The sequence below is a fragment of the Lathamus discolor genome, chromosome 1, assembly GCF_037157495.1.
Source record: "Lathamus discolor isolate bLatDis1 chromosome 1, bLatDis1.hap1, whole genome shotgun sequence".
Lineage (NCBI taxonomy): Eukaryota > Metazoa > Chordata > Aves > Psittaciformes > Psittacidae > Lathamus > Lathamus discolor.
Genome location: NC_088884.1, coordinates 67,851,948 through 67,873,215, shown reverse-complemented (window position 1 = coordinate 67,873,215; position 21,268 = coordinate 67,851,948). Strand labels below are relative to the sequence as shown.

At 45.1% G+C, this 21,268-nt stretch overlaps 1 protein-coding gene across 1 annotated transcript in view; it reads left to right on the top strand.

Moving 5' to 3' along the window:
- Positions 1-7: 7 nt before the first annotated feature.
- Positions 8-21,268, top strand: part of ACO2 (aconitase 2) — a 22,667-nt gene continuing 1,406 nt past the window's right edge. Inside the window, exons 1-16 of the mRNA XM_065677166.1 lie at positions 8-109; positions 6,369-6,511; positions 7,568-7,826; positions 10,137-10,229; positions 12,190-12,348; positions 12,744-12,894; positions 14,155-14,259; positions 14,518-14,609; positions 14,889-14,994; positions 15,805-15,962; positions 17,104-17,177; positions 17,855-17,966; positions 18,165-18,287; positions 18,491-18,646; positions 19,788-19,979; positions 21,005-21,137. Of these exons, the coding sequence (XP_065533238.1) occupies positions 74-109; positions 6,369-6,511; positions 7,568-7,826; positions 10,137-10,229; positions 12,190-12,348; positions 12,744-12,894; positions 14,155-14,259; positions 14,518-14,609; positions 14,889-14,994; positions 15,805-15,962; positions 17,104-17,177; positions 17,855-17,966; positions 18,165-18,287; positions 18,491-18,646; positions 19,788-19,979; positions 21,005-21,137 (2,092 nt within the window). The 5' untranslated portion in view covers positions 8-73. The remainder of the gene's footprint in view (positions 110-6,368; positions 6,512-7,567; positions 7,827-10,136; positions 10,230-12,189; positions 12,349-12,743; positions 12,895-14,154; positions 14,260-14,517; positions 14,610-14,888; positions 14,995-15,804; positions 15,963-17,103; positions 17,178-17,854; positions 17,967-18,164; positions 18,288-18,490; positions 18,647-19,787; positions 19,980-21,004; positions 21,138-21,268) is intronic.

Below are 21,268 nucleotides of genomic sequence, written 5' to 3'. Positions count from 1 at the left end.
CCCGCGCGCCGGAGGTATCAAAATGGCTGCGTGACGCCATCGGGGCGCGACCTCATCTTTGTCAGTGAACAAAATGGCGCCGTACTGTGTCCTGGCGGCTCGGCTCCGGGTGAGCGGCTCGGCGGCGGCGGGCGGGCAGCGGGAGGGAGGGAGGGGTGAGGGATGGACATAGCCGGGGATCCGCGGCGGGGGCAGCGCCGGGCGCCGCAGGGCGCCCGCAGCCTCCGGTCCGTCCCGACCCCGCCTGTGCCCGCCTCCGCGTGTAGGTCAGCGTGTCCCCGGCGCGGCCCAGCGCTCCGTTTCTATGACAATGGCGGAGAGGTCGCGGCGGTAGCGCGGCCGCCGCCCGCGCCCCGGGGTAAGGCGCGCCCTGCCGCCTGGCCCGGCCGGCCTTCAAGGTGAGCGCAAGGTGAACGGGGCGGCAGGGCCAGGACGCGTCCCCGCGACCGACCCCGCCGCGGTGGGGAGGGATCGGTGTGAGGGCCTGGGCCCGGCGGGGCCGTGAGCCTGAGGGCAGGGCTCCTAACGGGGGAATAAAAAGCCTTTCCCGAGGCCGTGCCGTTTTCTTCCTCTCGTGTGCTGTTTCTTCCCGTTATCAGCGTGCTGCAACACAAGGTGACTTCCCGTTGTGTGAGTGAGCATGAAAGCTCTCCTTTGGCCACTCTGCTTCAAAAATCGTACTTTTAATGCGGACAGAGGCCCTGGTGGAAAAGATGCTAGCGTCTCTGTATAAACGGGACCTAGGAGGACTGGAAAAGCAGCCTGGGCAAGCACTTAAACTGCCTTTTTGTCTTTATCAAGACAGTGATAGTGATTCCTGTAGTCTTGTCTATTATGACCTCTAAAAATCACATCTGCCTGTAACATGAGCTCGCCACAGAGGTTCTCTTACTCAGGACATTATTGTGCTTAATGTGTACTGAGTTATAAAGACATTGTGGTATTTTAAAGCCTGGAAGGCAAATATCAGGACACAGTTTTCTTTTCTAGGGCTGCAAGCAGCAATAATGAAGCCTGTGCTCCCCTTAGTAAAGCGTGTGATGAAGTCAGGCAGTGTAACTTCTCTCCTTGGCATTTGTGACCTTGGCCAACGTGTTCCCTTTTCTTAGGGAGCCAAAGTAAGAACTTGGCTTCTGGTATTCCAGAGTATTTTTGCAAAGCTTAGTTCATGTTTTATATTACTTCCTTACTCTAGAGGTTGGTGTTTTAGTAAAGTATAGCTTTCTAAATCTAAGCAGAAGTTGCAGAATAGCACCATTTCAGTTAACTTGGTATATTCCCTCTTAATTGTTAAATAGCTTCTAATTTGTCCTTAGAACAGAAATGACTACTCATAAAATGAAGGCAAATCCTTTATCAGGGTAATGAACTGGTTCTCATTGTGTGTCATCGCATGAGAACAAGCAGTCATTTGCTAAGGTTAATGTAATGGAAAACAAAAGCTCTGCTAGCACAGGGAATATGGGCAGTTTAGTATTCTAGGAGGCTGTCTTCTATTATCAGGCTCAGAGTATAGGGGTTCCCACCTCCTGTCCACCTATGAAGCACCAAATCTGTGATGGTCAGACATGCTTCTAGGTGATCTCTTTAGGAGGCACATTTTTTTTTGCCTGTGTGTATCAGCCCAGAGAAGAATCAATATGAAACTCACCTTGCCAGTCACTGTGATAAAGCCAGCACTGACCATGGCATGTTATCAACATTGGTTCTACTCATCTCCTGAAGTGGTTTGGAATTGGAACTACATAGGAAGCTTACCTCTGCGGCAAATAAATCGGAATTAGCCTGGTTTGGGCTGACTGTCCTATTTAAAGTATTTCTAATAGCCTCAAAGGATCGTGATCTTTTTCATGTCAAGCATGAGAGATGCTTTTAGAAGCATCCCATTTCTTGAGCCATGTTGGCAGCAGCACTGTAAAACTCTATAAAATACCTGAAGCATTAGGGGTTATTGAAGGCAAGTACTGAAATGATGTATGGGAAGCTTTGTGCATGCTGGCAAAAAGCAGTGCTGGCTAGAGCTAAACTGGTCTTCAGAACCCTCATTTTGGTTGCTCTTTAGAGGTGGGTCTAGAAAATCAGGCTGCATTTACAACTTGATTTGACCACACTGCTTTTTTTTTTTTTTTTACAGTTTGATTATACTGCACTGGGTTGATTTTATTTTTTTAAGCTGAATCATGGTGAATGTTGGAAACTTGGCCAAGGTTCTTAGGCCAGCGAGGATGAGGAAAAATGGTATTCTGTATTTCAGCTGGGATATCTAGGACTGATTTCCCAGATAGGAGTGCATGTTGCACAGTTGCTACTGTTTTGAACATGAGCTTTTGCTTACTGGACTTGTCTGTCATATTTGCTGCTGAAATGTACATTAGTTTCCAGATTCAGACTCCCGTTGCATCTGGACTATGTACTGTAGTGAGCTAAATGCAAGGTAGCTATCTTTTCAAGATGAGTTTTTGAAGTCCATCAAGATAAGTACTGGTTTTCTTAGAGATCCATTGTGCTGACTTTGGCTGGGGTAGAGTTAATTTTCTTCACAGTAGCTGGTATGGGGTGATGTTCTGGAGCTGTGCTGAGAACAGTGTTGGTAACACAGGGATATTATAGTTACTGATGAACAGTGCTCACACAGAGTCAAAGCCTTTTCTGCCTCTCACCCCACCCCACCAGCGAGTAGGCTGGGGGTGCACAGGTATTTGGGAGTGGGATACAGCTGGGACAGCTGACCCCAACTGACCAAAGAGATATTCCATACCATATAACATCATGCTCAGCATATAAAGCTGAGTGAAGAAGAAGAAAGGTGGGGATGTTTGGAGTGATGGTGTTTGTCTTCCCAAGTAACCCTTATGTATGACTGAGCTGTGCTTTCCTGGAGATGGCTGAATACCTGCCTGCCAATAGGAAGTGGTGAATGATTTCCTTATTTTGGTTTACTAATTAAATTGTCTTATCTCAACCTCTGAGATAAAGTTTTCTCACTTTTACTCTTCCAGTTCTCTGCCCCATCTCACCAGGGGCAGTGAATGAGCTGCTGTGGGGTGCTTAGTTGCCAGCTGGGGTTGAAGTACAACACCCATTTAATAGGCTGGAGTTCTTGTGTTTCCTAAGGACCTGCCAAAATACTGATAGACTTAGGAGCCCTGTAATGATTACTGCCATTTCTTCTGCTGAAATCTGAATAAAGACACTCAGGGATAATGCATTCAATGCCAGATGAGAGGAGATCACTTGGCAGCTGTTTGCTGAGTGGTCAGTCCCAGGAAATTGCCAGTTCCTGGATAAAAGGGAATATCTATAGATTGCTGGCTATTTCTCATGGCTGTTGATCTCAAGGCACTTCTCACTGTGGTGGTTAGCCCCCCCTAACCACCTACTATTTCAGCGAAGAGTGAGGCAGAACAAAATGGAAACTTAGTCTTGTGGCTTTTCCTTAATTTTGTAGTTCTGCTGCTCCATTTCTAAGGATGCGGTGGAAAAAGGACAGTCAGAGAGAATCAACAAGCATGATGAGTGATTATAGATCCTTATGAGGAGAGATTAGACTCTTGAACCAGGCGGTGTATGCTGTTGCTCACTATTGGTGATGGATCCTCAGGCTTGCTGGACGCCAACATGTGAACAGTCATATTGAATCAAATTAATTCCTGACAGAGTAGAGATGTGGGGTGAGATTTAGCTCCCAGTAAACTGAAGATAGCACATTTTTAATGGGCGTCTTATGAAAGTCTTTTGTAGACAAAAATATTCTCTTTTCTGAAGTTGATTGGCCTAGGTGGTTATTTTCCCCCAGTCTTATTGGCCGTCGCAGAAACAGACCTTCAGTTTTCCAGATTTCTCTTGCCAGTCTCCGTGTCCAGGCAGGATCCTTCCCCTCACTTTCCTGTCTTGGGTAGCCTGAAGGTGTGGTCAAGCAGGCATCAACTACTTTGCATTGCTACGTCTGCGATTACTGTTTGAATAGTTATATAGTATTTGAATAAATACTGTGTTTTATTGAGCCATCCCGTGAAGTAGAAGGATAAAGATGTGTATGATCAGACTGGCAATATTTTAGCTGAAAAACTTCTTTGTACCTCTCTTTGAAGAGCCCTGCTTCAGATTTTTATCATAATCAGCATTGGTTCCAAGAAAGATTAGAATGAAGCCTCTGCCATGACTTTAATTTGCAAATCTGTTCTTCTGTACTCTGAATTACAGTGAAATTTAGCTCTCAGTTTACTGGGTGACAAGGAGGAACTCCATTAATCAGTTGTGTTACAGGGTTCTTTTGGTGCAGGGGAAGAAGGAATTACTGCAATAAACCAGAATACCTTTCTTGTTCTGGTGAAGAGATTATTTTTCCATGAACGGTGATGAAATCCCTCAGTGGTTTTTCCAGCCACTGCAGCAGTTGGAGGTTTTCACAAGAGAGCGGATATGTAAAGACATTCCCACAGCATAAATTGTGCTGGGTAAATGCTTAAGTTAAAAAGGCAGAAGAAAACAAACACAGGAGTTACATGACTGCTGGGTAAAGAGCCGCTTGGGTACATTTAGCAATGAGAAGCCTGGTAGTGTTTGGTTTGTTGGGAATGTTTTTCCTCATGGAAGGAGGAAAAGTCTCAGCTCTGACACGTGTGATACATTCTGGAAGTTCTAAGCTTCAAGAGCAGTGCAATGAAATTTGATGACGGGGTTTGATTTGCATTCCTGGAGGAGCAGTGCCCTCTCTTGTACTGCCATGTTCATGTTTACTTCAGATATGCTTTAGCGCAAGTGGTGTGCGGTTGTTATAGGTCTGTATTGCTCCTACCAAAAGCTGCATATCTAATAGGTTAGGATTGGTTGGGGTAAAAAGCAAACTGCACCTTTATTGCTGGTTTGCTGGCTATTGTGATCTTGCCTAGGTTTCCTCAACTTTTTGGTGTGTAAGATACTAACAAATGTCGTCAAAAGGATAATAAAAGTTTTGGATAAAAGTCAGTAACATCTTATCGGTCATGATTGTTTCACACAGTGGTAACAAGAAAACTGGGAAAATACTTACAAGGGAAAATTAAAAGTGCCTGAGCAGATTTAAAGACTTGGCCAGCATTTTTGACAGTGCAAAAGCAGTGGTAGGTGCTGCAGTTGTGTTCTGCACAAGGAATATCTGCTGATCTGCAACCATACATACAAAAGGAATATTTAGGGCAATGCTGATGTGTTTATTAGCCTGTACTTTCGAAAACCTCATAATGCTGAAGTGAAGGATGAACAGAAAAAAACAGGATTAAGATTATTAAGTGTAATACTGGAGGAGGAAGAACCCTGAGCTCTTGTCTTCAGTCTGTTTCTAGACTTCCAGTGCTAATGACTGAGACTTTGAAAGGATGTAAGAAATGCATGTGCCAAATCCTTGGAAGTTTTTATGGAGGCTGCCTCTGTCTCAGTTTTCAAAGTTGCGTGAGAGCCTTTTAACCCTGGGCACTGTAAAGGTGCCTCCTTGTAACCTGCCCTTCTCCCATGTTCCAGAACTGTTTCACTGTGAGGGCTGCCAAGTGAAATTTGGGCTTGTTTTTCATCGTGTTCTTTTCTGCTGCTGTGTTCAGCTCACAGTATAGTTCATCTGTCTTGCTGTCACCTGTAGGGCAGGTGCAAGGCTTTTCTCAAAGGAAAGGTGAGGATGCCTTTGTGAGAGGGAAGGTAAACAGCAGGTAGATCTGCACAGCCAGGTTGGTGAAACTGATGTGTTTGTTCCGTGTCTTGTCTTTCTCCTGCTCTGCATTGTACCATAGACCAGGCATGTACATCAGAGTCACTCTACCTAGCACTGAAATGCAGCTCACCTTATGTGGAAATACAATAAGGTTTGTAACAGTATGCAGGGACCCTGCACAAGGAACTTGGTGTGTGGTGTTGGAACAGACTGGTATCTACTCAGTTCCATATTGTGTCACCTGCCAGACCTTCTATATGAACACAACACCAGTGAGGAAATACAAACCTACATTAGCTTGCTTTGGAAACTCCATGTGTTTTTTCTCCACCATGGTTGTAATGTGCCAGGAGTATAGCAAACTGGTGTTTGCTCGAGAGTTATTTCAGCGCTGCCTGAAAGCAGATTTCTCACTGAAAGCATAAGGCATCTGGTGCTATAAATAGAGATGTAAAATAATTTAGTAAATGCTGCCCGTTCTATATAACCTGGTGTCTCACTTTTTAACATCGTATGCAGTATTGTGCTATAAAATGTTTATTGGGTACCTTTAGAAGCCTTTGCAATTTCCCTGTGTCTCAGGCTGTAGAATCCCAGGAGTAACAACTGAAAAACAATTGGTTTATTGGTATGTTGCAGGAATTCACTCTGCCAGGTTTCAGTGCTAATACTCTCCTTTTTCCAGCATGCCTTGAACAGTGGGGTACGACGCTACCATGTTGCTCCTGTCCTCTGCCAGCGGGCCAAGGTGGCCATGAGCCACTTTGAGCCTAATGACCACATAAATTATGAGAAGATGGAGAAGAACATCAACATTGTCCGTAAGAGGTAAGAGTGGAGGAGGAAACGGGAGGGCTCAATGTGCAGAATTTAGCTCTGCAGTGACAGGAGAGAAGGAAAAAATGTCACAGAGTTCTGGCATAGGAAACATTTAGCAGGGAGGGAAGCTTTGAGCAGTGGCAGTTGCAGATGAAGTGAAGCCTGAGTTAGTGTCCCCATATAGTGGTGGGCACTGTGGGAAGCTTGAAGGTTACAATGAATCACTGCAACATGAAGAGAAACAGGGCAGTGCAGAGGAGGTGTTAGGTCTCTGTCCTCTTAGTTTAATGCCCTCTTTGAGGAGCCTTCACATTGGCCCTTGCTCCTTTCTTGGGGAAGCAGCGTGTGGGCAGTGGTCATTATGGGCTAATGCTCCTCTGCACTGTTTTGACAGTGAATGTTCTCCTGTGTTCCACTGTAGACGTTAGGCATGGAAAGGAGGGCTGGGAATTTGTAGCATATGTAAACATAGTGACCTTAATCTGCCGATAGAGGCTTGTGTGCCTGCTGAGTTGTCGTTCCTGCTCCATTTACCTCAGCGGTGGTTTGTATAACATGTCCTTCAGTCTTTGCATCCTTTGTTAAATATGGTAGCTCTCATTTCAAGCCATTGTCTCTTCTTAGTTACTTCTCTGAAGATCTCACCACTGACATAAATAGGTCCCTCAACTGATACAGTTGCAGGATGAAAGGTCTGAGGTCATGAAACAGCTTAGCTGTACTTGCTTGCTGTGGGGCTTGGTATTTGCGAATCAAGTCTGACCTCTCTCTGCCCTCCACATTTGCTGTCCTGAGGTATGACTCAAGTAACAAGCAGAGTCAATGTTTCTTTTCCTCTACAGGAAAGAAAGCATAAAGTGCCATCAGTCCACATATACTTCTGAACTTTCTGGTCTGAGCCCTTGGTTTAGCCAGTTGATATTTTAATGCTGCAAGAAGAACACGCAGGTTTCTGTGTTAGTAGTTCTTAAAAGGCTCGATTATATAGAGAAGCATTCTGTTACATACTTAGAAGGACAAATGTCTAAGTAAACAAAATACCGATACTAAAATTCTTCTCCCCAGGCTTGACCGTCCCCTGACCTTGTCTGAGAAGATTGTGTATGGACACCTGGATGACCCAGCCAAGCAGGAGATCGAGCGGGGCAAGACCTACCTGCGCTTACGGCCAGACCGTGTGGCCATGCAGGATGCCACTGCTCAGATGGCAATGCTACAGTTCATCAGCAGCGGGCTACCGAAAGTGGCTGTGCCTTCCACCATCCACTGTGATCACCTCATCGAAGCCCAGTCAGGTGGTGAAAATGATCTTCGAAGAGCCAAGGTTACTATTGCAGAAGTGTAAATTCTCTCTGAAAGCCTCCTGCCAGTCAAAGGAAGAGGTTTCATTTTGGGTTTTTTCCCCCCAGGAAGGACAGCCATGAATCAGATATGGTAACAGATTGCCTGTGGTGGTCAGCTCTGTAGACAGGTCAGATACAGCAAAGAAACAAAGTAAATGGATGTTTGGGAATTTTTCAGCTGAGATTCATCATCACATGGTTTAATGGACCATGAATGTAGGAAAAGCTGGATTTAATGATGGAAGTCTGCATCATGTGTGTTCTGGAGTGTGAGAAGATATTTCAGCTAAGGGAGAGGAAAAATCTTATTTCAAAGGGAGACAAAAGGAAGACAGATTACTCTATAGAGTTATGCTCTTCATGCCACAGTATGGCAGTGTGAAAAAAATCCTGAACATGCATCTGCATTGCACTGGTGTCTCCTGTGAGGAGGGAGCAAATAGCTACTTTTGTTTCCCAGACTTTTTGCTAGAGATTAGCTGAAGAGCTCTAACTGAAGCATGTGCAGCTTTCAGGGCTAGTGAGGGTGGGTATAAATGTGTATGGAAGCATGAAGGGCGTTTTTTACTTGGGAGTTTCAATGTGGTGATTGCGAAACTGCTGATTCACTGCCTTTTTAAAGTTCCCACTCACTGTTTTACTGCTTATTCCTCCATAGGGGCTTCTGTTAAATATACACACATTCACCTCTGTCCTACATACCACAATGCATTGGCTGAGGAAGAGCATGCTCTGAGCATAGTAGGGAGGTGGGGAAATCTTGTTACTCCAGGTAGACCTAGCCAAAGTCCACTGTTAGAGCCAGGAGGAATTGTGCCTTGGGTGTTGATACCAACATTTACAAGCAGTAAACAGTTTGGGGGGGCTCAGCTGCATTTTAAGATTTTAGTTCATACCTATTTCTAGATACTCCTGATGTTGGAAGTAACTGCTTCTGGCTTCCTCCTTCAGGCCATGGTAAAGCCACTTGTACTGCTCAGGAGTGAATTTGGGGAGTTCTCACTCCACTTGTCTCAGCCCTAGGTTGTGCCCAAGTTGTGCAATTAAGAATTTGGACTTCACAAATAAAACAGTTTCCTGTCTTCCCTTCACCTCCTGTCTTCTCCTTCCCCCTGTTTCTGCATTTATTTGTCCTCTGTAGTGCAATTATATTCGCTGCAGCCTTGAGCTGAGCCGAGTCCCTCCTTTGCCATCCACTCTGAGCAGAGCAAGTAAAGGTCCTGCTGCCTTCTGACTCAGTTCTGCTGCTGCCAGTTGGCACACAATGAATGCTGGCAGGCCAGAGGGTGGTTTGGATCTGCTCCTGGCACATCAGCATGCTTTACTGGGGGAGGGATGCACAGAGTGAAGTGACCCAACTCCTAGTGGAAAAACGAGGCTTAAAGAACTGTTGCTGCCTCATGGGAAACTTCAGCAAATGTGTGCTAAGACAATTCTTCCATTATCTCCAGTTTTCCTTTTCTCTTTATTCCAAAGGGTAGCTGCATGAGAACAGTCTTTTAAGAAACTCTTTCCTAGTGCTTATCTTATCTATTCTGCCATTCCTTTGCCAAGAGCTATCAGGACATAATAGTGTTGTACTTCCTTGGCAACCCTGGTTATTCTCACAAGCAATTTTCACGGTGTGACCTCCACCAGTAATGGTGATAGTGCAGCAAGAAAGGCGGCATTGTGTGAGTCTTAGACAGCAGACTTGGTAGAATGAGAAATGACACCCACTGACTCCCCTAGCAGAGACCAGCTTTCAGTTCCATTTCTTAATCTGTAAAAATAAAGCCAAAATGCTTGTCTAAGGGCTTTGAAATGTCTGCTAAGCATCTGTAAAGCAACAGGAACAGCTGGTAGAGAAGGAAGCAGGGGATAGAAGAAGAGAGGAAAACAAGTTTTTAAAATACCCAGCACCCTGAGAAGACAGGAAATGAAGAGAGCATTTTTTAATGTGTTATTGGCAGGGTTTTCCTTTAATTGTGCTATTTTCCTTGTGCTGTTTGGAACTGGAAACTAAAAATGCTTTAGTAGAGCTACAAGTTGGATGAAATTAAATGGGCTGTTACAACTGACTGGCAAGCAGTCTTGATCCCTTTTGGTTTTAGGAGTAATGTGTACCTCCCTCTAGTGCAGTCTTGATCCCTTTTGGTTTTAGGAGTAACGTGTACCTGCCTCTAGCTGCTACAGAGCTGTGGGCAAACTAAAGACAGGCATGAGAGGGAAGGGAATGTGTTTGAATGAGCTCTTGATGTCTGGAGGAAGAAAATGTGCTACTAATGCTCTGCATTTCCCTGTGTGAACAGGACATAAACAAGGAGGTGTACAACTTCCTAGCAACGGCTGGTGCCAAGTATGGAGTGGGATTCTGGAAACCTGGGTCAGGAATCATTCACCAGGTAAAGTGCGTGTGTATATGTTTGCAATCTCTGAACATGCAGTGGCTCCTTTACTTTATGGTGAAGAGAAGACCTCAGGTGCACACCCTTAGAGAATGTCACCAGTTTGGGGAAACAACTTGCTTTCCTTGAGGCGGGTGGGTTTTCTTGCTTGCCCTCTCTCAGTTATCTTGACAGCAGTGGTTTTCTGAAAGGTTATTTTGGTCATCCTGTAACCTGATGTGTGATTGGGTAATGCCAACAACATGTCATGTGAATCACAGATGCTTGAAATATCATAACTGCTTGTGGGCTGGCTCCTCTTGGTACGATTGGGGCAGTAAGGTGATGCCATGAAGCTGGCTGTATAGGGCTAATGTGAATTGCTTTTGGTGGTGAGGAAAGCAGCTTTGGGAACATTGGGGTTTTTAGGGTTATTTTGTATGCGTTTGTTTCCGTAAAAACCAGGAGGGTATGTTGGGACACCAAACAGAGCAGGTTACTTTAGGTACTCAAGAATGGCAACACTTAACGAGTTGCCATGTGAATTTGAATAAAACGCAAAGTGATTTCCAGATCCGAAATTCTCTTATTACAGCACTTGCATCATAAAAGAACAGGACCGTCCAGGATAACATACCACTTAATGAGGCTTTTTGTCCTTTAAAACCAACACCTCTGGCAGGATTTCCATAACTCGCTCTTGGTTGACTTGCTCTGTGGGTCTAGTAGGCATTTTAGGTTGCTCCTCTGAGTGCAGGCAGTCAAATCTGAAGTATACCATGAAGCAAAAGGAGTGGAGAAGAGAATGGATAATTGGTAAACATCTTTTCAGCAGACAAACTGTGACTAAGTACAATTAAGAGCTTTCTGCTACGTTTTCTGATGTACAAAACAAGTTAAGGTTACCTTACCTTGGTGTGGTACAACAGAGAAAGGAAACAGAAGAGGTGAACTCTCCAAAAGACTATGGGAACACCTCAGGTCATCTGTGCTCTGAAACCACTTGTAACATCTGTCACATGGCAACATAGCTCTGTGCTGTGGTTACCAGCTTTCCTGTGGCAGACTTTCTCTGGCTGGAGAAAACTGGTTTTGTTGTACATCTTTAGAGTCCAGCTCTGCAAAATGAGACCTTGAAAGTGACCTTTCTTGGCACAAGTATGCAAATGTGAGCTACAAGCAAATGAAGCTGGGAGTACTAGAAGCAAACCCTTGGTCTTCTCAATAGAGGGCCACCTTAGTTCTGCCCAAGCTGTTGTGTGATGCATACGCTCCAAGTTCTGTGCTTCCCAGAAAGGCAGTCCATAATGTTGGTATGGCACATCTGGAGTGAGAACTTCATTAGCTTGAGTTCTATACTGTGTTGCTACCATAGAAAACTCACCATTTTTCATGAAAAAACTGTTTTGCGGGTTTGTTAATAGTTGAAGAATCTCTTGTGGAATCAATAGCAGCAATAAGGGAAGGCCGGCCTCTTGGTGTATTTGTGAGGGATTCTTCTATGTGATTAGGTTTTGGCTGGCAGCACAGTTTGAAGGAGCCTGTTGGTATTCTACTGGTATGCGAGCATAAAGACTATGAAAGGTCTCACTAGCATTGGATAGGTGAACTGGGTTGCTCAGCAAGTTGATTAAGGGTATGGAGACTAAGGAACAAGACCCTTGAGCCCTAACAAAGGTGACATCTTGGCAAAAGCCTACAATGGAGGGAGAGTCTTCCAGTGAAAAAATGGAGGTCGCTTTCTAAGTTTTCTTACTGTTCTGGGACTGAGACTTGGTACCTCGTTCTGTCATTACATCCTCCACAAGGAGTTTGAAACAGAAGTGGTTTTCCAGTCTAAACCAAATTGAAATACTTTGCTGCTCCTGCAATCTGCAAATGCAAACTGATCTAAGTTAGTATTCCTGTCTTCTTTCTTGCTGTCTTCCCCCTTCTTTCCCAACAAACAAGCAAGCAAACAATCCATGTTTGTTTTCAGATCATCCTGGAGAACTACTCCTACCCTGGGGTTATGCTGATCGGCACAGATTCACACACCCCCAACGGAGGTGGCCTGGGAGGAATCTGCATTGGTGTGGGTGGAGCTGATGCTGTAGATGTCATGGCAGGAATCCCTTGGGAGCTCAAGTGCCCAAAGGTAGGAGTAGAAGGAATACTAATCTTCAGCGTGAAGGGTGAGATATAAGATGTATAAGAAACATGAATTTTCAGGCACTATATGTATATACCATTCTAGTCTTGTTCATAACCCCACACTGGCTCAAACAGCTGGTCTATGATTCATTGTTAGTTCTGATTTTCCACTTCCAGCCTTTTTATTCAGGGACTGAGAGACAGAGGTGAGTGGGGATCTCCCCTCAGTTGGCCCTGTCAGTGATTTCGGCCCTTGTGCATGTGTTCTGCTACTTCAGGACTTTCTGTTCTTTGCTATTGTGACCACCCACATTCTTTGGAAAAATTCTGATGCATTGTTTTGACTGCTGAAAGGAAATGGTGTCAGTATTTTATGTTTTTTCCATTGTTGTTGCTCAGGTTATCGGTGTAAAACTGACTGGCAAGCTTTCAGGCTGGAGTTCTCCTAAAGATGTGATCCTGAAAGTGGCTGGCATCCTCACTGTCAAGGGTGGAACAGGCGCCATCATCGAATACCACGGGCCTGGTGTGGATTCAATCTCTTGCACTGGTGAGGCAATGCAAATCTCTTATCTGAGTGGTGTGGTGTTGGATGTGAGTGTTGAGTTGTCTGTGGAGGCTGGGAAGGGAATGAGGCAAGAAGTACTAAATGTCCTCCCTTAGCCTGGCCAGGCGATTAGTACACGTCAAACTGGGAGAGTGGGTGAGAGTGGAATAACAAAATACCACTCCTTTTTGGTGAGAAAGCAACTTCTCTCCATTAAATCTTCTTGTGACTTTGAGAACACCTAATGGTTAATCAGAAAGAGTCCTGTAAGATCGTGCATGTGGGTAAGAGTAAGGTGGAAGTATTCCCACATACGCTTAGAGGGTGGAGAGAGATGAAGATGACATTTTCATTTCAGCCTAAAAAAGGTCATCAGTAGAGGAAAGAAACAGGTTGAAGGGGATACATGTATGACAGCTGCTAGAGAAAGTGAGTTTTAGAAAAGCAGGGCGGAGGGATCACCAGAAAGCGGCAGTTTGTAACATGGAGTCTTACCCGAGCTAACTGTGGGTCTTGGTGCCGAATTTGAACCAGTGGTCTGTAATGATGTTAGTTAGGACTGAATTATGAGAAGTGTCCCTTCCTTTGGCTTGGAGAGAAGCCTTCAAGCTGGGCTTCTCTCCATTTGTATGGCTTGGCTACAACTTGGAATATTTGGATTTACAAACTGAGGGCAATTTGGGATTTCTCTTCTTTGAAACCAGAAGAACTTGACCTGTGATACATACTGCTAGCTCATTAAATGTAAAACAGCAGCTTTGTTGCTGTGTCCTTGAAAGGCATGGGTGATCCCAGTGGCATGAGAAGATGGTTTGGGTTTCTTTGTTGTATTCCGTCACTGGACACTTTTTATTCAACCCGTTACATTTCTCAGATTTCTGGCTCTTCCAGTAAAGGGACATAGTAGGGAGGGACAGGACACTCACTGCAGGTAGCAGAGATGCTGCTCACTGCTGTAAATATATTTGGTGCTCAGTGCAGACAGGGGTTTGGGTCCCTGTCATCCCTTCCAGTATCTGCAAGAATCAGTGTAGCTTTCAGTTCCTTCCATGCAGAAAAGTCTGATGGCAGGCACAGAAACATGACAGGCTGAGCCAGCCATTAGGTAGTCAGTGTTTCCTCTGCTGTGGAATTAGGTTTCTGTTGCTAATGCACTCATCTCTCTTGGGTTTGCTGTCTTTTGCATGGACTGACTTCTGGTGGATTGGGTGCCCTTTGACTTCCTCATTGACCCTGTGGTCTCTTCTCCCACTCGTACTCTAGGAATGGCAACAATCTGTAACATGGGGGCTGAAATTGGAGCTACCACATCCATCTTCCCTTACAATGACCGGATGAAGAAATACTTGGGCAAGACTGGGAGAGCTGGTAAGAGGGTTTTGGGGTTGAAGTGGGTGAAGTACGGGTTTAAGTGAAGGCGTGTTCTGGGAGCAGCATCCTCCTACAATGGTGTTCATGGTGACTTCTGGCCTTGCAGGATCCTGTAGGTCATCTTACATAAGCAGGGAGTTTGTAGATGAAGTGGCTGGGGAAGTTACATGGTAGACTTCCTGTGTTTAGTTGTTCCAAGCTTTTTCTCTTCCATTTTCACTACGCTTTTCAGGTCTCACTTCTTTCTTATTCCAGACATAGCTGCGCTAGCAGATGAATTCAAGCAACACTTGGTACCAGATTCTGGTTGTCATTATGACCAGGTGATAGAAATCAACCTCAGTGAGGTAAGGCTTCCTTCCTGCTTGCCTGTCTTGCATGTTGTGGTGTGACTCCGCTTTGTGTGAATGAGGACCAAGCTGGGAGTTTGACATGACACTGCTGGTGCTGTGCTAGAACATAAGAAAAATGCTTAGGTCTGCTTCACTGACAGCTGCTGGTGTTGGTGTCTGAGAATCCTATTTAAACAGCTGCTAGGTAGAGCTATGAAAGGAATTTACTTGCTGCTGTGTTTTGCAGCTTTTCTTGGCTCCTGTAATTTCTCACTTTGTCACTGTTTCTTAAAGCTGAAACCACATATCAATGGACCTTTCACACCAGACCTGGCGCACCCTGTGTCAGATATTGGTGCTGTGGCAGAAAAGGAGGGCTGGCCTGTTGATATCAGAGTTGGTGGGTAGCATTTGCTCTTTCCTCTGCCTTCATCCTTGTGGCATAAATGTTGCTGTCTTGGGATAAGCTATTGGTCACATAGCTTGGGATCTAACCCTTTAATTACTGCTGTATGTCCTTAGACTTCGCTGCAGTGTCGTCTCTTCACAGCTGTATGAATTTGCTGAGAAGAGTAGTGACCCCCTGGGCCATGTGTGTGGGATGAGATGTGGGATAGCTGGAGGGATTTGAATCTCAAGAAGCAGACAAGTGTGTTTTCCTTCTTGGAAACTTGTGAATGATTGGGTTGAACATTACTGGTTGAAGAGCACCTTTGTTAAAAGTCTGTTGCATGGATTTGATGTAACTGAAAGAGAATTTATTATTTTGCTGGTTAGCACCAAAACGCTGTCAAGATGGCACAGTATGTCCTCATGTGGTCTTTATACTGTGACAAAGAATGCTTTCCTTTCATCATTTCTTCCATTTCTTGATTGAAGCCTTTTCTATTTTTGGAACAATACTTCTCTGTGGTAATTTGCTTAACCAAAGTGCAAGCAGGTGACACTTGGATCTTGTAAAACAATAACCAGACTAGTGTTCGGGTAGTGTGTTCTGACTGTACAACCTCCAAAGCTGGCAAGGGATTGCTTGTGACCACAGTGTATTGCTGGGAGGCTTGGCAATGTTTGTACCTGAAACAGCTTCAGATTACTTGTCAGCAGAAAAGGCAGTTGTCCCTTGTTTTTAATGCTGAGGAATAGGTCAGGGGGAAGCTTCCTAGAACCTGGCCTGCAGTAACCACCTCCTTGTTTCTGTCAAACACCGCAGGCTTGATTGGCAGCTGCACGAACTCCAGCTATGAGGACATGGGGCGCTCTGCAGCAGTGGCAAAACAGGCACTATCACATGGATTGAAGTGCAAATCTAAGTTCACAATCACTCCAGGCTCAGAGCAGATCCGTGCCACCATTGAAAGAGATGGTTATGTGAGTATGGCTGCTCTTTACACTTAGGTTTTTAACTCTCTTCCAACACAGTACTCATGAGTCCAGAGGTAACTAATGCAAACCAAAGTTTAAAAACCTTGTGCTCACTTATCACTAGATAAGTGCAATTACTGGTGCGTTATTATGTCTGTGGGTCCTGTTGTCACCTTAGCGGTGTTTTGACCTGCTATCTTTACTACCTGGGCATATAAGAATGGGGTTGGAACTGGGCAGAGCTGAGACAGTTACCAGGAACTGGGACCCTTAGGAGATAACATTATGCATAGCAAGGGATGCCTCATGCTTCTGGGATTCTGTGGGTGGCCATGGCTGATGATGGGCTAGTACCCACTTGCAATCCAGTTCTCTCCTTTAAGAACAGTTTAGGATGTGAGCATGCCCTTTTATCGGAAGGTGGTTCCCATTTTAGACTAAACTTATGGTAAAACTCATATTTGATTTAAAATGAGTGTTTCTGTAGAGGAACCTCCACCTGCTTTCTTCCCTATCCTGTGCAGGAAATCACGTTTTAATTAGTTCTGATATTTAGTAAATGTTAAGATGCTTGTCACAGCGTGGGGACCAAGTCTTTGTATGTAGACACGTCCATCCAATGCTTAGTGCCTCCTCCAACCAAGTCTACAGTCATACCTTTCTTTAACAGCTGCCCTCTTAATAGAGTTGTTTGCTTAAAAGCCTGAGCAGGCACACACACCTCCTGCACGGTCACCAGTTCTGTCCTTATGCGGACAGGAAGTGTGTAGGGTATCAATCAGACCAGATGCTGCCCTTCAGTCAAGTGTCTGTGGGTAGCTGCATTGCTCAATTTGAAGTAGGTAGTGAATGGGATCATCCTGGCAAGTCATCCTGTGCTCGTCCCCAGTGTTAACTTACAGCTTCACTGGGATCAGACCCCATGTATTTACAAAAGTTGACTCAAAACGTGCAAGTGAAACAAGGGGGTGAATTTTCTCTGTTTCAAGGAACAAGGAACAATACTTCTCTGTGGTGATTTGCTTAACCAAAGTGCAAGCAGGTGACACTTTCTGTTTCAAGACTGGCCTCCTCTTCCCCTGAAAGAGCAATCCCAGGAACTTATTCCAGGCTTTCTACCGGTAACAAAATTGTTCTTTGCCCTCAGGCGAAAATCCTGCGTGATGTTGGAGGACTGGTTCTTGCCAACGCTTGTGGGCCATGCATTGGCCAGTGGGACAGGTAAAGTAAAAGACCTCACTCTAGCTGTGTATCTTTTAGCTCCTGAAGTGCTCTGTGAAGCGAAATCTCATTGTAAAAATAACACACTGGGAATTAAAAATTAAATGCTTAAAACCCCATTTGCCATAGCTGTCTGATACACACTGGAGGAGGAGGAATCAAACACTGTAGATTTACACTGAGCCTTTAGATGAGTGAAGCTGCACAACGGCTACACCTGGAGGCTTCTTACAGTAGGCAAAAAACGGGGTGAGATTTGTTGTCTGTGAGAGGGTGGGCTGGAGTTTGTATGGTCCTTTTGAAGTAGGAAAAGTAAGTTGGTCCAACTTCAGTCCATTGGAGTGTCAGGGAGGAAAATTCCCAACAGAAGGGATGAGAGATATATACTCAAGTGGCTTTGTCATTGCTAATAGTGGGATGTCCAAAGGCAATGTACTTCGTTGGCTGTTGTTTAGATAGTTCAACAGTGCACAATATGGGCTATGAAAACTACTCCACGAGTCAGTGTCTGACTTGGTTTTGAGCCTCTGCTTAAGGGAGGAAAACATGTCCAGGCACCAATTCATGTTTCCAAAAGACAGGGATTGCTACCAAAACTAAGCTGGGGGATTTTAGCAGTGAGATATCTAGAAGCAGTATTCCCTTTGGATTTACGAGTGTGGTTGTTTCTTTCACAGGAAAGACATCAAGAAAGGAGAGAAAAACACAATAGTTACATCCTACAACCGGAATTTCACAGGTCGCAATGATGCCAACCCAGAGACTCACGCATTTGTGACCTCTCCAGAGGTAAGAAATAGCCAAAGTAGGGGTCATGGAATAGTTTAAGGTGTCAGGGAGCTAATTCTCCTGCCTGCAAAAGAGACCCAGTTTAGCTTGGTTTGTAGCTTGGCTCCTGGCTTTGGTACTGTTGGGTGTAGGACTTTCAAATTAAGAGATGAGGAGTAGAATATGCCTTTAAATGTGTCTGTCTTTTTGTTCTTTCAGATTGTTACAGCCCTGTCCATTGCTGGCACTCTAAAATTTAACCCTGAGACAGATTACCTGACAGGAGCAGATGGGAAGAAGTTTAAACTAGAAGCACCTGATGCAGATGAGCTGCCCAAGATGGTAACTGCTGGGTCTGGAGATGGAGCAGGGCAGGGGGAAGGCCTGTCACTACTAGTGCTTTATATGTAGTGAGGGAACTTCATGGAGTGACCTCCTCCTTAGGGTTAAAGCTAGAACAGATGCAGTTGTCTGTGTTGGCTGGTTCTCTTCATGTGCTGTTGGGAATGTCTGAGTCTGATGATTTTCCTTTCTTCTTTTTGAAGGCATTTGACCCAGGCCAGGACACCTATCAGTACCCTCCCAAGGATGGCAGCACGCAGCGTGTGGATGTGAGCCCCACCAGCCAGCGCCTCCAGCTCCTTGAGCCCTTTGATAAGTGGGATGGCAAGGATCTTGAAGACATGCTGATCCTCATTAAGGTCAGTAGTGTAGTGGTGGAACACCAGCTATGACAGGACTGCTCAAACAGGGGTTTGCACATCAACTCTAGGAGCTTTGGATGTGCCTTTGAGCTATCTGTGATTCCCTCCCCTACAACCACATTCCTGTGGGAAGTGAATCAAGGATCTTCCTTCCAGGTGTTTCCTTCTGATACTTCTTTTTGTTATAACTAAGAGACTTTTCTCCTTTGGGCTAGTGGTTAGCTAGTGCTGTGAAAATGGAAGCTTGTCATACGATGTCATAGGATGCTACCCTTACCATGCAGGCTGCAGAATTTGTCCCAGTTACAATCTGCAGTAGAAAGGTGGGTGGGTTCTTGAATTGGCATCTCTAATAAATACCTGACTGTTGTACGTTGTATTTTATCTGAAATGAGGTAGTTAAGAACTTCTTATCCATCGGTATGTGTGTTCTCCTCCCATTTTATACAAAATTACTTCACAATAGTTAAACATTGCATTTCAGTCTCTTAATGAAGACAAGGGTTTCTCTTCATTGCTTGTGGTGAGTTACCAGGATGAAAGCTTCAGTTAATACAATGATTGGTTCTGAAATGCTGTCCCTTAGGAACTGGCCTTCAGGGACATTGCTGATTCTCAGTACACAGAGCCGGAGGTACTCCAAAGGGCCATACTGAGCTGTGCTTGACACAGGCAATTCCTTTGCAAGCACCCTGGCACTTACCAGTGGGAAAACCATTATCTGTGGTTGGGAATTCTGTTCTTACAAGCTGAGGAGGCTTATGTGCAGTTTGGAAACTTAGAGGAAACACTTGGCATCTTGCTGGACTCCCCCAGCAGGGACACTGAGCAGCAAGGGCTTAATTGCATTTTGTACCTAAAGAACCTGCTGCTGAGAGAGGGGAGGACATGGCAGGAGGTGTCATGGCTAAGCTTGTTTTTGTGATTTACCCTTTGGAACAAAGGATGTTCTCCCTGCCCAGCGCGTGCAGAATGACCATTGTGTTCTGCCTTAGAGTGCCATCATTCTGTAACAGATGCAACTGTCTTGGGTTTGTGCCTTTAAAAGAGAAGTGAGGATTCTTCACAATAAAAGTGCTGAGGAAGGGTCAAGTCACTGATGCATCCTGAGACATTCTTCTCTTCTACTGCCCTTTAGGTAAAAGGGAAGTGCACCACTGACCACATTTCTGCAGCCGGACCATGGCTCAAATTCCGTGGCCATCTGGACAACATCTCCAACAACCTGCTCATCGGCGCCATCAACATTGAAAATGGCAAAGCCAACTCTGTGAGGAATGCCTTAACCCAGGAGTTTGGCCCAGTCCCAGACACAGCCCGTTACTACAAGGTGAGACTTTCCCCTGAGGCATCCTGTTTTAAGAGGATGTTTACATGTTGGGCAGTCTGTGCCAAGACTGAGGACCTCAGCTTCCAGCTCTCAAGTAACAGCAGCTGTGATTAACTCAGCTTTGAGGCTTTTTCTTGGGTCTTCCTCTGATGATTGCAGTTCCTGTAGGTGGTTCTGTCCCTACCTGCTATGGGGAAGAGGGTTTTGTGACCCAGAGGGGACCAGAAATAATAAGACAAAAGGGGAAGAACTCTTCCAGGCACGTGCACACCTTAGAAGGCACGGGTGTCATCAGAGTGGGACTACATCTTGCCTCTTGGAGCATTTAACCTGTGACTAGTCTAATGTTTAAATATGTTCTAATCTTGTCCTCTTCATTCTTTAACGCTTGGCTTAGAATCTGAAGTGTCCTTTTACCCTCTGGACAGCTTGGCAGGGGTCTCAGATTGATTCTTCCAGCAGACAAAAGTTAAAATTTTCTTCATTGCTTCCAGAAGTAGAGCAGGGATCATGGCTGGTGTGAATGCAGCTCTTGACACAGGACCATGGAAAGAAAGGTGGCAGCAAAGATTTGCTTTGGTCTGTTGGGAGTGTTAAAGTGTTTGTTGGGAAATGTTTGGTTGCTGCGTGCTTTCAAAATTGGAGGCATCCCCCCCGATTTCAAGGAGATGTGCAAGTGCCTGAATATCCATACACACCCCCCCTTCCGTTTTAAAAGCTGATTTAAAAGCAGGCCGAGTTGAAATTGAAGTGGGAAGTCCATGAATTACTAAAACATGAAAGAAGAATTTATTTTTAGAGTCCAGGTATGTTTTTCTGATGAGTCCTCTCCAGCCCTCATTAGCGAAGGATGGCGGTGCCCAACTGCTGGGAAGCACTTAATGCCAAAGGGAACCTTCTGGGAAAAGGTGCCATAGCACAGCTGTCACTAGTGCAGTGCTGGAATTAGATGTGTGGGTGGCTATTTATTGTTAATTCCTCACTTGAGTGACTGCAGAAATGTAAATCTCTTTTGTTTGTCACAGAAAATGGGTGTCAAATGGGCAGTTGTTGGGGATGAAAACTACGGTGAGGGATCAAGCCGAGAGCATGCAGCCTTGGAGCCACGTCACTTGGGGGGCAGGGTCATCATCACCAAGAGCTTTGCCAGGATCCATGGTGAGTCACATTTCCCCTGTGACCCGTGTAAACAGGATGTATTTGGTTTGGGTGGAAGTGGTGTTTACCTTGCCCCACTGGCAACACCTCTGGGCACAGACTCTGCCTCCTGATAGATGGTGAGGTCCCTC